Source organism: Danio aesculapii, chromosome 20 (assembly GCF_903798145.1).
Source record: "Danio aesculapii chromosome 20, fDanAes4.1, whole genome shotgun sequence".
NCBI lineage: Eukaryota > Metazoa > Chordata > Actinopteri > Cypriniformes > Danionidae > Danio > Danio aesculapii.
This window is the reverse complement of record NC_079454.1, coordinates 47,901,132-47,918,923: the sequence shown is the minus strand read 5'-3', so window position 1 is coordinate 47,918,923 and position 17,792 is coordinate 47,901,132. Positions and strand designations below refer to the sequence as shown.

The window sequence follows — 17,792 nt, the reverse complement described above, 5'->3', positions numbered from 1 at the left end:
AAATTAAGATTACTTGTGAAAGTACACTGGAAAAAATGATTCAAAGATGATTTCTTGGATTTACAATTTTTCTTTTTATGTTAAGTGGTTGTAAACAATTTATTTGGGCTGAATTTAAACAAACAAATTAAGTTGCGCATTACTAATTTTAATTTGTTTGTTTAAATTTAATATGAATTCATATAAATTGTTTGCAACAATTTTGCAGAAATTTTTTTTAAGTATATTTCTTATACTTGTATTTTATGTTTCTTTTAGTCTTGTATATGTAAAGCACTTTGAATTATCATTGTGTATAAAATGTGCTTCATAAACATGCCATACCTTTCTAAAGTTTAAGTTTAATAACTTTATTAATCCCACCAAGGGCAATAAACTAGGGCAGTAGCATCATGATACAACAAACACATAAAGAGACAAATCACATACAAACAATATTAAAAACACAATCCAGCATGCTTCATAATCACTTCATAAATAATACTACACAAAAAAAGCAATAAGGAAAGACTCACATTGACGATTTAAAACTTGCTCAAATGTAAGGTGGTAAAGCCTTATTGCCTCAGGAAAGTTCTAAAAAAGAATCACGGAACTTTTATGGTACACAAACGTTAAAATTTTAGAATGCATTTCATTTAGAATGTGTTCTGTTTTAGAACTGCTCACTCAAAAGGTTCTTAAATGGAAGCACGACTGGAACTTCAACTGCATCACTGATAAAGACCATTATTTTTCATGAGCAATAAATGAACAGCGAGTCTCAAACTAAAACTAAATGCCTAAAATGATCAAATCACACACACTTGTGCAGGAAGACTCGCACACAGTGCAAACACACAAACACTGCAGGAGGTGCCGCATTCGGAAAAAAAAAAATCAAACACAAAGCTCCTAATGAAACACACACACACACACACATATACACAGACTGATTTGGAGTGTGAGGGCTGGACAAGCCACGCCTCCTTTCCCTTTTTTGTCTTTAACGAAATTCCTCTTTTAAAGAATGTTAGAAGAGCCCAACCCCCACCACACACACACACACACACACACACACACACACACACACACACACACACAATCCTTCCTTACATATACTAACAAATATATACCTTCTGTTTTGCTCTGATTCACACAAAAACATTGCAATATAGCTGTATTAGAAGGATCTCCTTCATAACTCTTATAACAGGACAACAAATGGACTTGCCATCTGCCATGATATAAAAACATACATGTAACTCAAGTACATGCACTGCAAGTCTAAATAGCCCCTTCTGATTCAGCACTAAAATCATCTTGATGGAACAAATTATTTGGGTTGAACAAGTGATGCTAAATATTTAAAATTCTTTATTATTATTACATTGTTGTAGTGTTTTAGTTTCTAAAATGACAGTATTTTAGTAGTGTACTTAAAAACAAAACAGCAGTGTTTACACAAATAGTCTACTATTAGTTCGTTTGATCATGCCGCCTTTGCTTTTGCCTTACAGTAATGTTACGTAAAGAATTATAATGTTGTGAATGAGTGTCTCTATTTTATTTTCGTTTTATGTCAAGCCTCCCCTGGAGAGGAGTTGAGATTTAGCAAGTCTGCAAAAACACCTAAACAAATGCATTTGGTTGTCCGGTGTAATTGTGATGTCCATGTCAAATAAATAAATAAATGTTTAATAATAAAAATAAAAGGTATTGTACCGGCTACATGATTATTTTCCCTAATCAAAATGATTCTTTGGGAATATTGGTTAAATAAGTAATTAATTATTGTGTGTGTGCATGCGTGCGTGTGTGTGTTTGAGAGAGAGAGAGTTCAGATGATTACCTTTCAGCCTGCTAATCTTTTATAACACACAAAAAAAGGAAATGACATCATTCTTTATAAGAAAACAGCATATAACATTTCATTTCAGTCATGTTTTATAAAACATTACACTACAAAAACTGCACATTGTAGACATTGTTACAATATGTTACCTTAAAAAGCTACATGTGTATTTAGTAGGTATTAATTAATGCATTACAACTGAAACAAGACAAAAAGACAACAAATGTTTTTATGATTTGTAATAAGATAATACAATTAAAGAATATAGGCAGCAAGTATTGCTTTCCACAACACGGAAAACATAATTAACATTTACTATATATAAACAGAAGATAAACATCAGTTGTATGACCTATATTCATGTTTAAAATCAAAATACAATAGTTTATAAATGACGCATCAAACGACAGATAGATAGATAGATAGATAGATAGATAGATAGATAGATAGATAGATAGATAGATAGATAGATAGATAGATAGATAGATAGATAGATAGATAGATAGATAGATAGATAGATAGATAGATAGATAGATATACAGACAGACAGACAGACAGACTGATCAACGTTTATGTTTAAAATCAAAATAAAAAAGTTTATAAATAAATGCATGGATAGATGAATGGAAATACTAATAAGTAATAAGATAATACTATAATTATAATAACTACTTTTTTATTATGCAAATTTTAACTTTTTATATTAATAATATTTTAGTCAGTTTGACTGATGTAAGTTGAAATGAGAGTTTATCTAATTCAACTAAAGCACTCAAAAAAATAGTTTACATATTTATTTATTTATTTATTACATATTTATTGCCACATCAGTAACTTATGGCTATTTCGTGGCCAAATGGATATAGATTAAAATATTACATGATACTAAAAAAAGTTACTTAGACAAATATATAAAATATAAATAGATAAAATTCACAAAAAAAATTATGCAAAGTTAAATATGATTTTTCAGTTCTATTTTTGATAAAAAATGTAAAACTCTTCCTGGTGGTACCTTTTTAAAAATGTCCATCAAAGTGCTCTCCTTATAAAAATTTTGTCAAATGGAATTTAAACTTTTACATTGCAACAAAATATGTTTGATGGTAAGAGCAGTCTGGCAGTTATTACATTTAGGTGATTCTTCATTATTTAATAAATATGAATGCATCAACCTAGAATGTCCAATTCGACATCTGGTATAGACCGTCTGATCATGCCTGGTCTCAAAATTATGTTTACATATTTATAATAAGCTGAATCAACACAATTGTTGCATTTTTTGGGGGTAAGTTAATTGTTTTATGACCTACATTCATGTTTATAATCAAAATAAAAATAGTTTATAAATAAACGCATCAAAAGACAGACAGACAGACAGACAGACAGACAGACAGACAGACAGACAGACAGATAGACAGATAGATAGATAGATAGATAGATAGATAGATAGATAGATAGATAGATAGATAGATAGATAGATAGATAGATAGATCAATGAAGTTTTTGGGGATAACTTAACTGTTTTATGTTCAATCAACTTAAACAAATAAGTTAACTTAACAATTTGCATTGGGACAACAAGAAGGGATTGTTTGAAATCCAGCATTTTTACATTGATTGTAGGTTAATTCAGTAATGTTAAATATTATATTTGATCAATTAATTAAATTTAGATGTTACCATTTTTTCAGCAGGTTCAACAGGGGGGGGGGGGTCCCTAAAAAATAATACCTGAAAGTAACCTAATATTTCTCAAATTATTACTATTACTTCTGTCAAAATATAATACTGTTTTTTTAAAAGGTAAAAGTTTAAACTGAAAGTTGATAGATAGATAGAATGGATAGATAGATGGATAGAGAGACAGAACGATAGAGAGACAGGACGATAGAGAGATAGAACGATAGATAGAACGATAGATAGAACGATAGATAGGTAGAACGATAGATAGATAGAGCGATAGATAGATAGAACGATAGATAGAATGATAGATAGGTAGAACGATAGATAGGTAGAACGATAGATAGGTAGAACGATAGATAGGTAGAACGATAGATAGATAGAACGATAGATAGATAGAACGATAGATAGGTAGAACGATAGATAGGTAGAACGATAGATAGGTAGAACGATAGATAGAACGATAGATAGAACGATAGATAGATAGAACGATAGATAGATAGAACGATAGATAGAACGATAGATAGGTAGAACGATAGATAGGTAGAACGATAGATAGGTAGAACGATAGATAGAACGATAGATAGAACGATAGATAGATAGAACGATAGATAGATAGAACGATAGATAGAACGATAGATAGGTAGAACGATAGATAGAACGATAGATAGAACGATAGATAGAACGATAGATAGATAGAACGATAGATAGATAGAACGATAGATAGAACGATAGATAGGTAGAACGATAGATAGAACGATAGATAGGTAGAACGAAAGATAGGTAGAACGATAGATAGAACGATAGATAGAACGATAGATAGAACGATAGATAGGTAGAACGATAGATAGGTAGAACGAAAGATAGGTAGAACGAAAGATAGGTAGAACGATAGATAGATAGAACGATAGGTAGAACGATAGATAGATAGAACGATAGATAGATAGATAGATAGATAGATAGATAGATAGATAGATAGATAGATAGATAGATAGATAGATAGATAGATAGATAGATAGATAGATAGATAGATAGATAGATAGATAGATAGATAGATAGATAGATAGAACGATAGATAGATAGACAGACAGACAGACAGACAGAAAAACAGACAAACAGATAGATAGACAGATAGATAAAATAGTTTATAAACGTATCAAAGGGAAACGACAGCACTGCTATTTTTTCAAAGTATTATTCTGAGCATCTGCAGAATTTTAAACAGTAACTACAGTCATGCTTTCGAGTGCATGAACCCAAATATTGGCTAAAAACATCTGCCGAATACATAAAAGCATAATAAGCCAAACCACATCATCCTGGCTTGTTTTGCAGAAATTAGGTGTTTTTGACCAGCTGCCCTGTTCTTCTCAACTAACAGCACATTGGGGTTCCCTGTAGAATATCAGACTTAGACACACACCGGGGGAATAATCAGCTGTACACACTCGTCTTATCACAAACACACTGCACAACGGCAGCACATCCGAAACAACACACACATACACACACGCCCTGCACAACATAAAAGCTTTTTTAGTTTCAGTGTAGCATGAACGCACGTGTATGCGCCACAAAACAAACGCACACAAATAAACCTCCGCACAACAGCCGAATGCAAATCTCTATAGGAGACGTTAAGGATTAATCCTGCTTGATTCATTAGTCTGTCAAAAACACAGACACACACAAACCGTCATGACCTGTGTGTGCATAAACACACACACACACACACAAATGAAGCATATAAATCTGCAAAAAACAACAGTGCTTACTTTGAGGAGTTAAAATATAATTTTGCATATGCATTTAGTTTTTGAATGCAAGAAATGATGTGCTAACACATTTGAAATCAGTATTAATATGTTTTATGCATGCATCATTGTTGTATTATACACTAAATGTACAGGAGAGTCATTGTAAAAGGAAAACGCATGGATATAGTGCACAAAAATAAAAGCGAATACTAACTAAACAGCTCTTCCAGATGACAAACATGACTAATCAATATGCTTTCACAAGCTTGAGCCACAAGGAGAGAGAGAGAGAGAGAAAAAAAAGCAGGCGTCGTTTTCCAAACGCATTCAATTGAATTGTTTACTTCATGCTTATCAGGAGGCGGTTTATCAGCAGTACAAGACGTTCTCATAATAACTAACTACTCAAAAAACATACGAGGCAGGAAATGTTGCATGTTGAATTTGTCTAGAGCCACGGCACGGATTTTAACACCGTGTGGCTGGTGATATTATTGTGCGTATTGACATGATAATTCAATTGAATATGTGGAGATTTCATTTCAATCGGTTTATTTCTAACCTATATTTTGCCTTGTGATTATTTCACATATTTTGGAGTGGCTAATCGATGCATCGTTGAACTCAACACATTATGTTCTGACTGTGTTTCTAGCTATAGATTGTCTTTTTCTGAAAACTGCAATTCCCAGAATGCACTGGCGACTAGCAGGAGAGCTTCATGTTTTAGCTCTTGCCCAATAACATCCATGCAATATGTCAGATTAAATTTATGTTTGGATGACAAATTTGTACAATTAAACAATTTAGCAGGGGATTAAACACAATTTGCATGTTTATTTATATGTTTAGTTGAATAATTAAGCACATATTTTGCAGAATGCATCTTTCTCTCGCTGTCATTGAATTTCACAACAGTTAATTCACAAATTTACCCAAATCAATTGGAAATTAATAGTTCAATACTATCCAATGTATCCAAGAAACCAATAGATATATCATGGATTAATAATTGTAATTCAGTTACACACACACATGCCCAGCTAAATATTATTAAAACTATGTAATTAACAAATAACTATTGTGTACTACTTGTTTGATGCTTAATAACTTAATAAAAATACTTAATAAAATGGAAAAAGTGTAATATATTTTGCATGTTCAAGATAGATAGATAGATAGAGCACATATTTTGCAGAATGCATCTTTCTTTCTCTGTCACTGAATTTTACAACAGTAATTCACCAATTTACCCAAATCAAATGGAAATTAGCAGTTCAATACTATCCAGTGCATCCAAGAAACCAATATATATATATATATATATATATATATATATATATATATATATATATATATATACATACATAATGGTTCAATGATTCTAATTCAGCTACATCTTAACTTAATATTATTAAAACTATCAAATTAACATAACTATTGTGCAGTTTTCGACAAATCAAGACCTTAATGAAAATCTAAAAAAAAATGTAAATGATATACAGACAGACAGAAATATAGATTTCCAGTGTTTATTCTGTCCAAGCTTGCTGTTTTGTTGTTGGAGTATATATAGTATAATAACAATAGCAATGAGCCATTGAAAAAAGCAAACAGTAAACACTATCAACTAATAAAATATATAAATCAATAGCAAAAGCTTTTATTTTGATAAATGTTAAAATGGCAAAAACAATAAAATTCTGTTAAATTGATAACATGCATTTAAAAATAATCTAATAAAAAATAGATAACAAGGGTAGATGGATAATAAAACTAATTGCAATTCAGTTACAACAAAATATTAAAACTATGCATTTCACAAACAAATATTGTGCCATACTGTGAGGTTTAATAACTCAGTGAGATAGATAGATAGATAGATAGATAGATAGATAGATAGATAGATAGATAGATAGATAGATAGATAGATAGATAGATAGATAGATAGATAGATAGATAGATAGATAGATAGATAGATAGATAGATAGATAGATAGATAGATAGATAGATAGATAAAAACAGTTTATAGATAGATAGATAGATAGATAGATAGATAGATAGATAGATAGATAGATAGATAGATAGATAGATAGATAGATAGATAGATAGATAGATAGATAGATAGATAGATAGATAGATAGATAGATAGATAGATAGATGCATAGATGGATGATAGATAGATATACAGACAGACAGACAGACAGACTGATCAACGTTTATGTTTAAAATCAAAATAAAAAAGTTTATAAATAAATGCATGGATGGATGGATGGAAATACTAATAAGTAATAAGATAATACTATAATTATAATAGAGATAGATAGATAGATAGATAGATAGATAGATAGATAGATAGATAGATAGATAGATAGATAGATAGATAGATAGATAGATAGATAGATAGATAGATAGATAGATAGATAGATAGATAGATAGATAGATAGATAGATAGATAGATAGATAAAAAAATACACAAACAGAGGGAAATACAAATCCCAATTTATCCTGTCAAAGCTAGCTGTTGTGTTTTGTGAAGTTTATATATTTATATATAACGAAAGTGATGAGCCATTAATTCCAACAACATGTATGACATTTTGGCTATCTTTGGAAAACAAAGCAAACAATAAACGCTAATCAAATATATAAATCTATAGCAAAATATCTTAATAAATGTTAAAATGAAAAAAAAAACTGTGATAAAAACCCCAATAAAACTATTGAAATTCTGCTAATACATTACAGACATTTAAAAACATTTGATCTAATCAAGAAGAGAGATAGATCTTTCAACTCGAGCTCTTTAAATGAAATTAAGCTTTAACAAACACTACTAGCTGTTGTTAATGAATTGTCAGAATTTTATATAAATTACCAAACGTTTTCACTGATTAATCTGAAAATATGTATAATGTTAGGTCAGTCTTTAAGGGGGAAAAATAAAAACAGTGAACACTAATCAAACATAAATGGAAAAAAATCAAATATATAGTTTGCTTTAATACATGTTCAATACAAGATAAATAAATATAGATAGACAGACAGATGAAACTGCTAATCAAATATAAAGATACTAAATATTCCTAGGTAAATATTACAACAGTTTTCACTGAAATTAAACTAAAAATATGTATAATGTTATGTCAGTCTTTAAGGGAAAATAAAAGAAAAAACGCAAACACTAATCAAACATAAATATAAAAGATGTAATATAGTTTGCTTTAATACATGTTCAAGATAGATAGATAGATAGATAGATGGATGGATGGATGGATGGATGGATGGATGGATGGATGGATGGATGGATGGATGGATGGATGGATGGATGGATGGATGGATGGATGGATGGATGGATGGATGGATGGATGGATGGATGGATGGATAGATAGATAGATAGATAGATAGATAGATATGCCTACGTGTGTATCCTGTGCAAACTAGCTTCCATGTTATTGAATTTCAGATTTTCAAGGATTATGCAGATGCGTTTCGTAACAATGGAAATGTGAAGTCACATGAATCATTTTACCATCTCATTAACATCCAGCAAGTACAAACATAACATTGCTTGACAATAGTATCAAAGGCAGATTACAAGAACACAATGTAACCGAAATCAGCAAAACTGACAGCAGAACAACAGTTGAGCCCGCGTGCTAATGGAACTCAGAAGAAACCTCTTGTTCGGCCCGCTTTTGTTCTATTCATCTGCATATTCTATTTAAGGAACCATAGAACGCATGGAAAATGATGAAAGGGGATAATTTCCGGTTTAGCACACGTGTCCGAATTGATTTAGCTCTCAGTGTACATTTGAAAGGGCGAAATATTGTGTGAAGGGAGCTAAACGACACCCATGTAAACACGAGAGCACATGATGTTCAGTACAACCGTGCACACCGAAAACCGCCTTAAAAGTGGGTTTGTGAAAGCGGTGTGCTTCGTGTGACAGATTTTCCGACATGTTTATCAGACATGTTTCTCAGAGCACGACATTACTAGTTGTCGTGAAAAAAAAAACACTCTTTTTTTCTTCCTAATGAAGTCCTGAGGTTCCTTTAAGAGCTGCCGCGTAAATACCTCCTTGTTTACTACTAATACGGCGTTCTTGTGATTATATCAATGGAGGTGATCCAGAGTAAAGATGTTTTTAGGAGTGAGTAGTGCGGCTCTTAAAGTGACAGGGGATGAAAACACAAGCGCATGTTTACTTCTGCTTTCCACGAGCACATCTGCTGATGTCAATGAGATGCGACAGATAACGTGAAAACGGGAGAAGGAGAAAGGCTGAAAGCACAGCGAATGAGCCCAGTGGACTTACTTGGTGAACGAACACGTCTAGCGGAGGGTCCACTGGCTTCCCCTCGCTGCTGGTCATCGATATAAATCCAAACCCCATGCGGACATTAAACCACTTGCAGTAACCCAAGCCAGCCAGAATCTGCGGCGGAGTCCTGGCGGTGTCCGACCCGCCACCTCTGCGCGGCCCTCCTGTGCGGTCAAGGGAGAAAAGCCCAAGATGATGTTTGTTTGTTTACTTGTGTGTTAATGAGATGTAGCCTACACTTTGTTCTTGATATATACACAATAACCGTGGGTAGCGATTCTGAGGGAAATCCCCAACTACTACTCAACAAACACGCGTTCAGATCACCGATGGGCCCTGACCACTATAGACGCCCCCTACTATTTATGACCAATCACTAATATATGTTTTTTTAATGACAAAGTCTCAGACTTGAACAATGTGTCGCCCTAAGCTTCATTACATCCTTTCCTATTCTCTGGAAAACTAGAGAAAGTCAATGAAAAGCAGAGGTAGCCTGTACCTCTTTAGATGGGATGGCGCAGTGTATTGCGATTGCTCAATCTGTTTAGTTTTGTAGCTACACTACAACTTTTTGTGCTCGTGCATCTACCGTATGTAAACCGCCTGGTGTGGGGCAGGTGTGCACACGTTACCCGGCCCCCCTCTCTCGTCCGCTCCCACCCCCCTCAATGCCACTGGCGCAAACGGCTCTTCAGCACGCGTACAAACAACGTAAACAAAGCGCGGCGGTGCGCGTGCAACAATAGGACTTCCCACGTGAACGCGGAAAAAAAGAATTTAAAAAAAGCATCGTAACCTTCGGCCATGTTTCCCCGCGGACCCTCCGTTCCAAAGTTCCAGCGAAATCGTTTCCTCCGTGAAATGGGGTGATGCGCGTCACCGTCGATCCGACATCCCGATTTCCAGCGGGCACAAATTTAGCGCGCATGGTACGGCGTGCGTCTCCTTTTTAGATGTTTAGTCATGTCTCTTTTAACATCTCCTATCCTCTCTCTTTCCCTCCCTCGCGCACTCTCTCTCTCTCTCCCTCTCTCTCTCTCCCGCTCTCCGTTTCTCATTCGCTTGCTCGCAGCGCTGCACACGTGACTTCTCCGTGAGCCCGGGAGAGTGAGCGGACTCGGAACCGGGCTGGACTTCGAGCTCTTCGGCTGCGTCACGTAAAAGCATCTCCGTTTGAACAGGTTTAGTTTATAAAGCGTGCATTAGCGTCTAAAATCTTATTTTTGCATGTGCTTAGTTATTCAAAGGAACAGAAAAGTCTAGAATTTGTCTCGTTTATATGTAACAATTTTAATGATGCGTTATGTAACCAAATTCCAACCGCTAGTAACCACAGTAGTTATACTTTGTAGCCTTATGAAAGGAAATACTTGTATAACACTTCATTTTTTAATGTTCTCACTTTTTCGAGCGACAACAACAGATTTTCCACATTTTATATGAGACAGTGTAGCCTAGTTTTCGAGACATTTCCATTAACATTCATACTATTAATTGTTGTATTATGCTAAGTTGTTGAAATGAAGCTTACACCTTTATGTCTTTATTCTTCTGTACGCGTTAGATGTACTTAAACAATTGCATAAAATGATGTGTTTTTCTTCTGCTGATCATCATATTTTTCTTGTTTTGTTTACACATTGCAGATTACACTTTGTTAGACATGAGGTCATCATTAAATATTGTGTATTGAAGCACACTGCAGTTTGCATTAGTTGTTTGCTGCAGTACAAGCGTCAATAAGACTGAACCAAAATAAGAAGAGTTTATTGACCAAGTCCTCGCACACACAAGTTTTTTAAAGGGGTTTACCAAAGATTTAAGCACTTACAAATATATACTCAAGAAAAAATTACACGTATAGAAAGACCGAACGTAAAAACATAAACTTATGGACGGTTCATGTGAATTGCCACTAAATGTAATTATACCCACACGCGTGGCGTTATCTGAATGTTCATGAAAAGACAGTATTGATCCAAAACCACCAGCAGATCACTTTATTAAATGCAGCATGAGCAGAAAAAGGAACGTTCTAAGTGACGACATGGAACGGATAGAATGGAATCGAAGAGTCGGGGATTCTATGTTCCTTTATGTGTGTGTGTGCTTATTGTGTTCTTCAGAATTGTATTTCAGTGATCACTTAAAAATAATAACAAAAAAGACAACCTCTATAGCCAAATGCACCACTTGAAATGCAAGTATTAGTTCTGAAACTCACAACTAAAATATGTATCTTCTGTTCTAAAACAAAATAACGTTTAGCTTCTGCAAGAAATTCGTTCTGATTGCAACCTGAATACTTGCTGAGGATGTTTTTCTCTGTCTTTGAGTCAGAGGAAAAACACGTTGAAGGAGTGAATCAACAACTACCCCCACCGCTTGTACGCCCCGCCCACTTCACCCACCCCCACCCATGTATGCCGACCACCCTCCGGAATTCACCCCTGCCCCCAAAACCCCCACCCCCTGCGCCAGAGCTGCTGCAGGAGATGCTGTGTGTATGTGTGTGTGTGTGTGTGTTTGCTGGTGCGTGGAGGGGATGATGGTGGTCGTGCCATTACGGCGCAGGTCATGGAACTGGTCACCGGTGTCAGATGTTATGGAGTTTCTCATTTCCTGCACGAGGGTTTCCCATCCACCATTCATAAAATAGCCCCGAGAGTGCCGGGAAACGCGTCCCACGCGATCTCAGACACACCCTACATGTCCCCGTTTGATCCCGTTAAAGTTCACAAGAATCGAAACTGCACTGATCGATAAATGAAGATGTTTCTTAATAGTTTGTGTCTATATTAGAAGCGCAAAACGGCATAGTATATCTTTCGAGAATCCTTTAGCACCGATATTGATCTGAGGGGAAATAAATATACGCATTGAGAAATTAAAGTTTAAATAAATCAAACACAAGCTTGGGTAAATCAGCAGGGCATTATTTAAATGTGAAATTTTTATACACAAATTAATGTTCTACACATTGAGTTTAATGCTGGACTGATTAACAACAAGAACCCAAAGTCGTGTATTTATGTTAGTTAGCAATTCATAAATAAATTGATTGTACAGGTTTGAACGCGTTAATTTTGAAGCTGTATAGTTTGTAAATATTTTTAAGCGCTGTTCAATCAACGACACAAAACTTTAGTCATTACATTTTATGTAAACGTTTGATTAAACAAGATTAAACCACGTTATAAAAATGCCTTAATTTTTAAGATGAATCAAATAAACTTATATTATATTAATCTGACATAAAACAGCTTGCTTAACTTGTAAAATTAAGTTAGAACATGACTAACTAAAGTTTAATAAGTTACACTGAACTAAAAACATTTGCTGTCTTGAATATTTGATGATATTACAGTTTATTGTTGAAGGACCTCGTTTTTCTTTCAAAGAAATAAACAAAAGTTTTTTGTTTTATTTGGACACTGATACATAAAATCCAAACTCAATCAAACACCAGATAAATGTTTCCCTCGTGTTAAATTTGCATTTAAATTAGTGCTATCCAAGTGTACACATTATATTGAGCTGCAATATGGAAAACATGCATTGCAAATTGACATTTTAATTCACAAGCTTAGCATTTTAAAATCCACAGATAAACAGACGAATTATAAAAACAAACTGAACAAAGGAAATATTTCGTTGGGTCTTGATTTTATACCAGTTATTTGTACCTTGCCTTGAAATGGATATTACAAAATATTAGTTTAATCTTTAACTAAAGTATATTTTTGAACATTTGGATGTATTGAGTCAAAAAGGTAACATAGTTTATTTACTTCTAATGTTCATGCGCTCACAAAACTGACATTATTGTTGGGTTCATATTCATTTATATGTTTATAAATATATGCTATATCTGACTCACCCATTAACTAAACAGTATATCTGGAACTCTTGAATGAATTGAGTCAAAAAGGTAGCATTGTTGATTTACTTCTAATGTTCATGCGCTCACCGAAAGGACATTATTAGGTTTGTATTTATTTATAGGCAAAACGCTTAAATATATGCTATATCTAACTCACCCATTAACTACACAATATGTTTGGAGCATTCATAGGAAACAAGATCCAAGTTGCACCCATCAAAACACTGGGCTTGCAGTAGACGCAATCTTATAGACAATGCATTTGCGACAAACGGCGATGCTTTGTGCTTAAATAAAAGAAACTGATTGGAGGGTCTTGTGTGACTGTTTGGATGTATTGAGCAGTTCGGATCCGCCATACCTTCACCTCACCCACCCCCACAAGCCGAACCCCTGAGGAAACGCATAGTTGTCAATAGAGTTCACTGGAGTTTATTCGGCTCTCCTCTTTTCATTTGGTTTGGTGTTGCATTCGTTAAATATTTTAATCTCTCAGAAATTATCTTTCGAAGTCAACACAAACCCGACAGTTATTTTTCGACGCTGTGAAACCGATTCGACTCAAATCAGAGGTAAATATCGAATAACAAGGACACTTGAAATGCTTCATTCTCAGTTTAACATGTGAAGACTGCTGCTAAATCATTTGTTCATACAAACACCGGTACAATTGTGATTTCGGGATAAGGTAAGAGTTTATCTTATTTAAAAAACACAACGTTTGAATTATAATTAAAACAGACCTACAGACATGTTTAACATAGGAAGAGTTGTATGTTTACTGATGATAAACTGAAGAGGTCAAATAAATAAAACAGAGATTTTTAAAGCATGGAGCTTCCTGTAATTATTACAGATCAATTTCGGTTTAAACTAGTCGTGTTTATTGCAAATTTGGGGTATTTTGTTGCAACAACAACAAACAAAAAATCAACTGAAAGATGATGAGTTGTTTCTTTAAGCAGTTTTTCGCGCTTTTACATGAATCTTTCGTTTGTATTGTAATTACAAACGCTTAAACTAAAAAGAAACTTAAAAACCGCAATTATATTTCAGGGTTATCATCGGTCAAATTCCAATTTTAAATGGAATAAATAGAGTTCATTACTTAACAATTTGCCTAACAAAACATTCACTTCATATATTTTTTTGTTTGCTCGATTTTAGCCTACGAAATACATTTAACAAAACCGCGCAAGCTTGTGTTTATTCATTTGTTTATTTATTTTGATTTCACTTTATTTAAAAATGTAAAGGAACTACCTTCATGTGTTGTTTGCCAAACCAACAACACATTCAATTCATTACAAATATTGTAAATGCATTCATAAGATTTTAACAGCTCGCAGCAGGGTTACCGTTTAAAATAGTAGGCTAACATGTTATGTGGGTTAAACATGTTGGCGGCTTGTACCGCCTGAACGCTCCTCATTGCGTCACAATTAAATCATGACGTCGAACGGAAGTATGAACAGAGCATTCGGGTTTCTTTTCCTTTCCGAGTCGCTCACTCTTCATAAAACTGAATGAACGCCATTATACACAGGCTTTTTAAATATGTTTGATCAAAGTTTAGCTATGTTATAATTATATGACTGAGACATCGTTAAATTAAAGTTTAGCCTTCATATCATTCAAACAGGTAGCACCGTTGATTTACTTCTAATGCGCTCGCAGAAAGGACATTATTTTTATGTTCGTCTTTATGAGTAAAACACTTTATAAATATAGGCTATATCTGACTCACCTGAAATGGAGTACACGGCCATGCTGTTTGTTTTTCGTGTCTGGCCCTGAGTTAAAAAATAATGAAATGATTATTTCTGATTCGCATCTAGGCTAACTTATACACTTATATTGTAGCCTTATACACTTAATGTAGCCTTAGTTCGTCTATTTTACTTTTGTTTGGGCTACTGGTGGCGCGTTCATTTGTGCGGAATGGAGGAATTTTCCAGCATGAATATTTCATAGCGTCTGTGAAATCTAAGAGGAGTTTAAATAGCTCCTTAATCCAAACCTTGAATGAAGATGATAATAATAATAATAATAATAATAATAATAACAATAATTGAATATAGCTTGCCGTTTCGCGCGTTTTGAGGTGATGCGTTTAAGTTAATGTAAACTGTTTCCCAAATTATTTAATTAAACACCGACTTACTTGTATATGATGTGAAGAGATTTTGATCCAAACTGGTGTGGATAACAAACCAAAACCTCTCAGAAAACCGCCGACAATCTTTGTAAAGTTCATTAGAGTGAATATACCTTGTCAAATTCGGCAAATACCTGTTGAAAAAGGCAAACAGTCATTCCCGCGCTTTTCAAACAGTTTTTTATAGACTTTCCTAATTCTCTTTAACCATTATAATTAGCACTACATTTTCTGCTTAGTTTAAATAATTTCGTGAATTATACTGACCCAAGAACTGCGTTTTATAAACAGTGATGGGTTGTTAGATTTACTTAAACTGTTAAAGTCAAATATCTGTCATGTTTTATAACCATTAATATGATTATTAAAATAAACTTCAACAATTAACGCTTAATAATGTTATGTTAAAAGACATGCAGAGTCTGTGAAGATGATTCTAACACACATGATTGAATGATGGGCACTGATTGGCAGCCATTTTGTGTGGACATGTCCTCAATACAAAATTTATAGGATAGGCTTTACTACACATATATTTTAAATTAAGCGTAAATCACAATTAGCTCACCTGTTTTTATCTTATAGTGCCAAATAAAGGCACAACAAACAAACAAGGCTTGATGTAGTTATAGTAGGAATAATTTAATTCCGATAGCGCCACCTGGCGGTCAATCAATGTAATGACGTCAGAAAGGAAATTAGCTATGCAGCCGATTTTTCAGCAGGTTCATCTACAGGTGATGTGATGATGTATTAATGATACGTTTTCAAAAATCAGAAGTAGTCTCATATATATTTGCATAATAATAACATATATTATACATATATTATATTATTATATACATATAAGTATACTTATAGTAGACACGGCCAAATACGGGACTTCAAAATAAAAGTTTGTCAATAGTCAATAATACAAATGTGAAACTTGACATTGAAAGAAATGACTCAGATCTTGTACTTTTTACACATCTTGGTTTAGAATATTTATCTATATTTTAAAATGTATTTTAATTAAATTCTAGACTACTTTATTTGGGCCTAGTCATTATGGCCTTCCATGAGTCTATTCTGGCTGTTATGAAACACAAACTATGCTGTATATACATTAAAGAGGCATATAATAAGCTTGAAATCAAGGGATTCGTGTTATTTGAATGTAAATAGACCATGATGACTAGTCACCTACTGATTTTTGCAGGCATGCAGTTTCATCATGAGCCGACATGCGCAATCTTACCTTTCATCCGCCATTACCGGAGCGTCAGGAATACGGGTGTGTTTGTATTCAATCCAGAGCTTTTTTAACGTTTGCCGACTGTATTGTGAGGTAGCAGCAGGTGACGGAGTTTTCCCGGTTCCGTTAAGCATCTGATCTCGCCGCATCCTCCAGAGTCGCTATGTCGCTAGTTGCCATGCGCAGATTGCACTTAAAACTTCGCCTCTGTTTCAAAAATGAAAATAAATCGCGTTTACTATTGAGGTTTACTACAGTATAACTGTAATTCGATATTAGACGTATTTATGTATCTAGTAAGATTGCTTGTACTCAAATAATTAGCTCTGATGTTTGTGGTTTGTAATTTTACTTTGTGAAAAATTAAATTATAAACTAGAATATGTCGCTTTAGAGTTCACTGCAGTCAATATGAGTGTAATCAGAAGTCATTTGTAAACGTGAGAGGGAAAATGTATAGCTCCATCTCCTGGTTATAGTGAAGTAGTGCAGCATTTTCAACAACCAAATTACAGGAATAATCTTACCTCGTTTGTCAAAGCAGTGACAGCAACATAACAGACGTTTTATTAAAAACATACATTTTAAAGCCAACCACGCAATCGGAAGTGTCTGTATTAAAAAATATTTATGAAAATTGTATGTACACTGTCAAAATTACATAATAAAAAGTAACGACTTGTTTTACGTTCATTTAACTTGATTTAGAAAGTTTATCAGGTTTCAACTTGTTTTTTTTTAAAGTTAACAAATTTTAACTTGATGTGTTATGTCAGCTTAATCGATGCAAAATTATATTTACACTGTAAAAATTACATAATAAAAGTAACAACTTCACTGAAAAAAATTATTCAAAGATGATTCCTTGGATTTACTCAAATTTTTTACGTTAAGTGGTTGTAAACAA

The 17,792-nt window shown here is 33.8% G+C and overlaps 1 protein-coding gene across 1 annotated transcript in view; it reads right to left on the bottom strand.

The window, feature by feature from the left end:
* lin28b (lin-28 homolog B (C. elegans)) overlaps positions 1-15,747 on the bottom strand; it is a 50,593-nt gene extending 34,846 nt beyond the window's left edge. The window contains exons 1-3 of the mRNA XM_056481631.1: positions 15,655-15,747; positions 15,238-15,283; positions 9,599-9,768 (exon numbers count right to left, since the gene is read on the bottom strand). Of these exons, the coding sequence (XP_056337606.1) occupies positions 9,599-9,768; positions 15,238-15,283; positions 15,655-15,747 (309 nt within the window). The remainder of the gene's footprint in view (positions 1-9,598; positions 9,769-15,237; positions 15,284-15,654) is intronic.
* Positions 15,748-17,792: the final 2,045 nt, after the last annotated feature.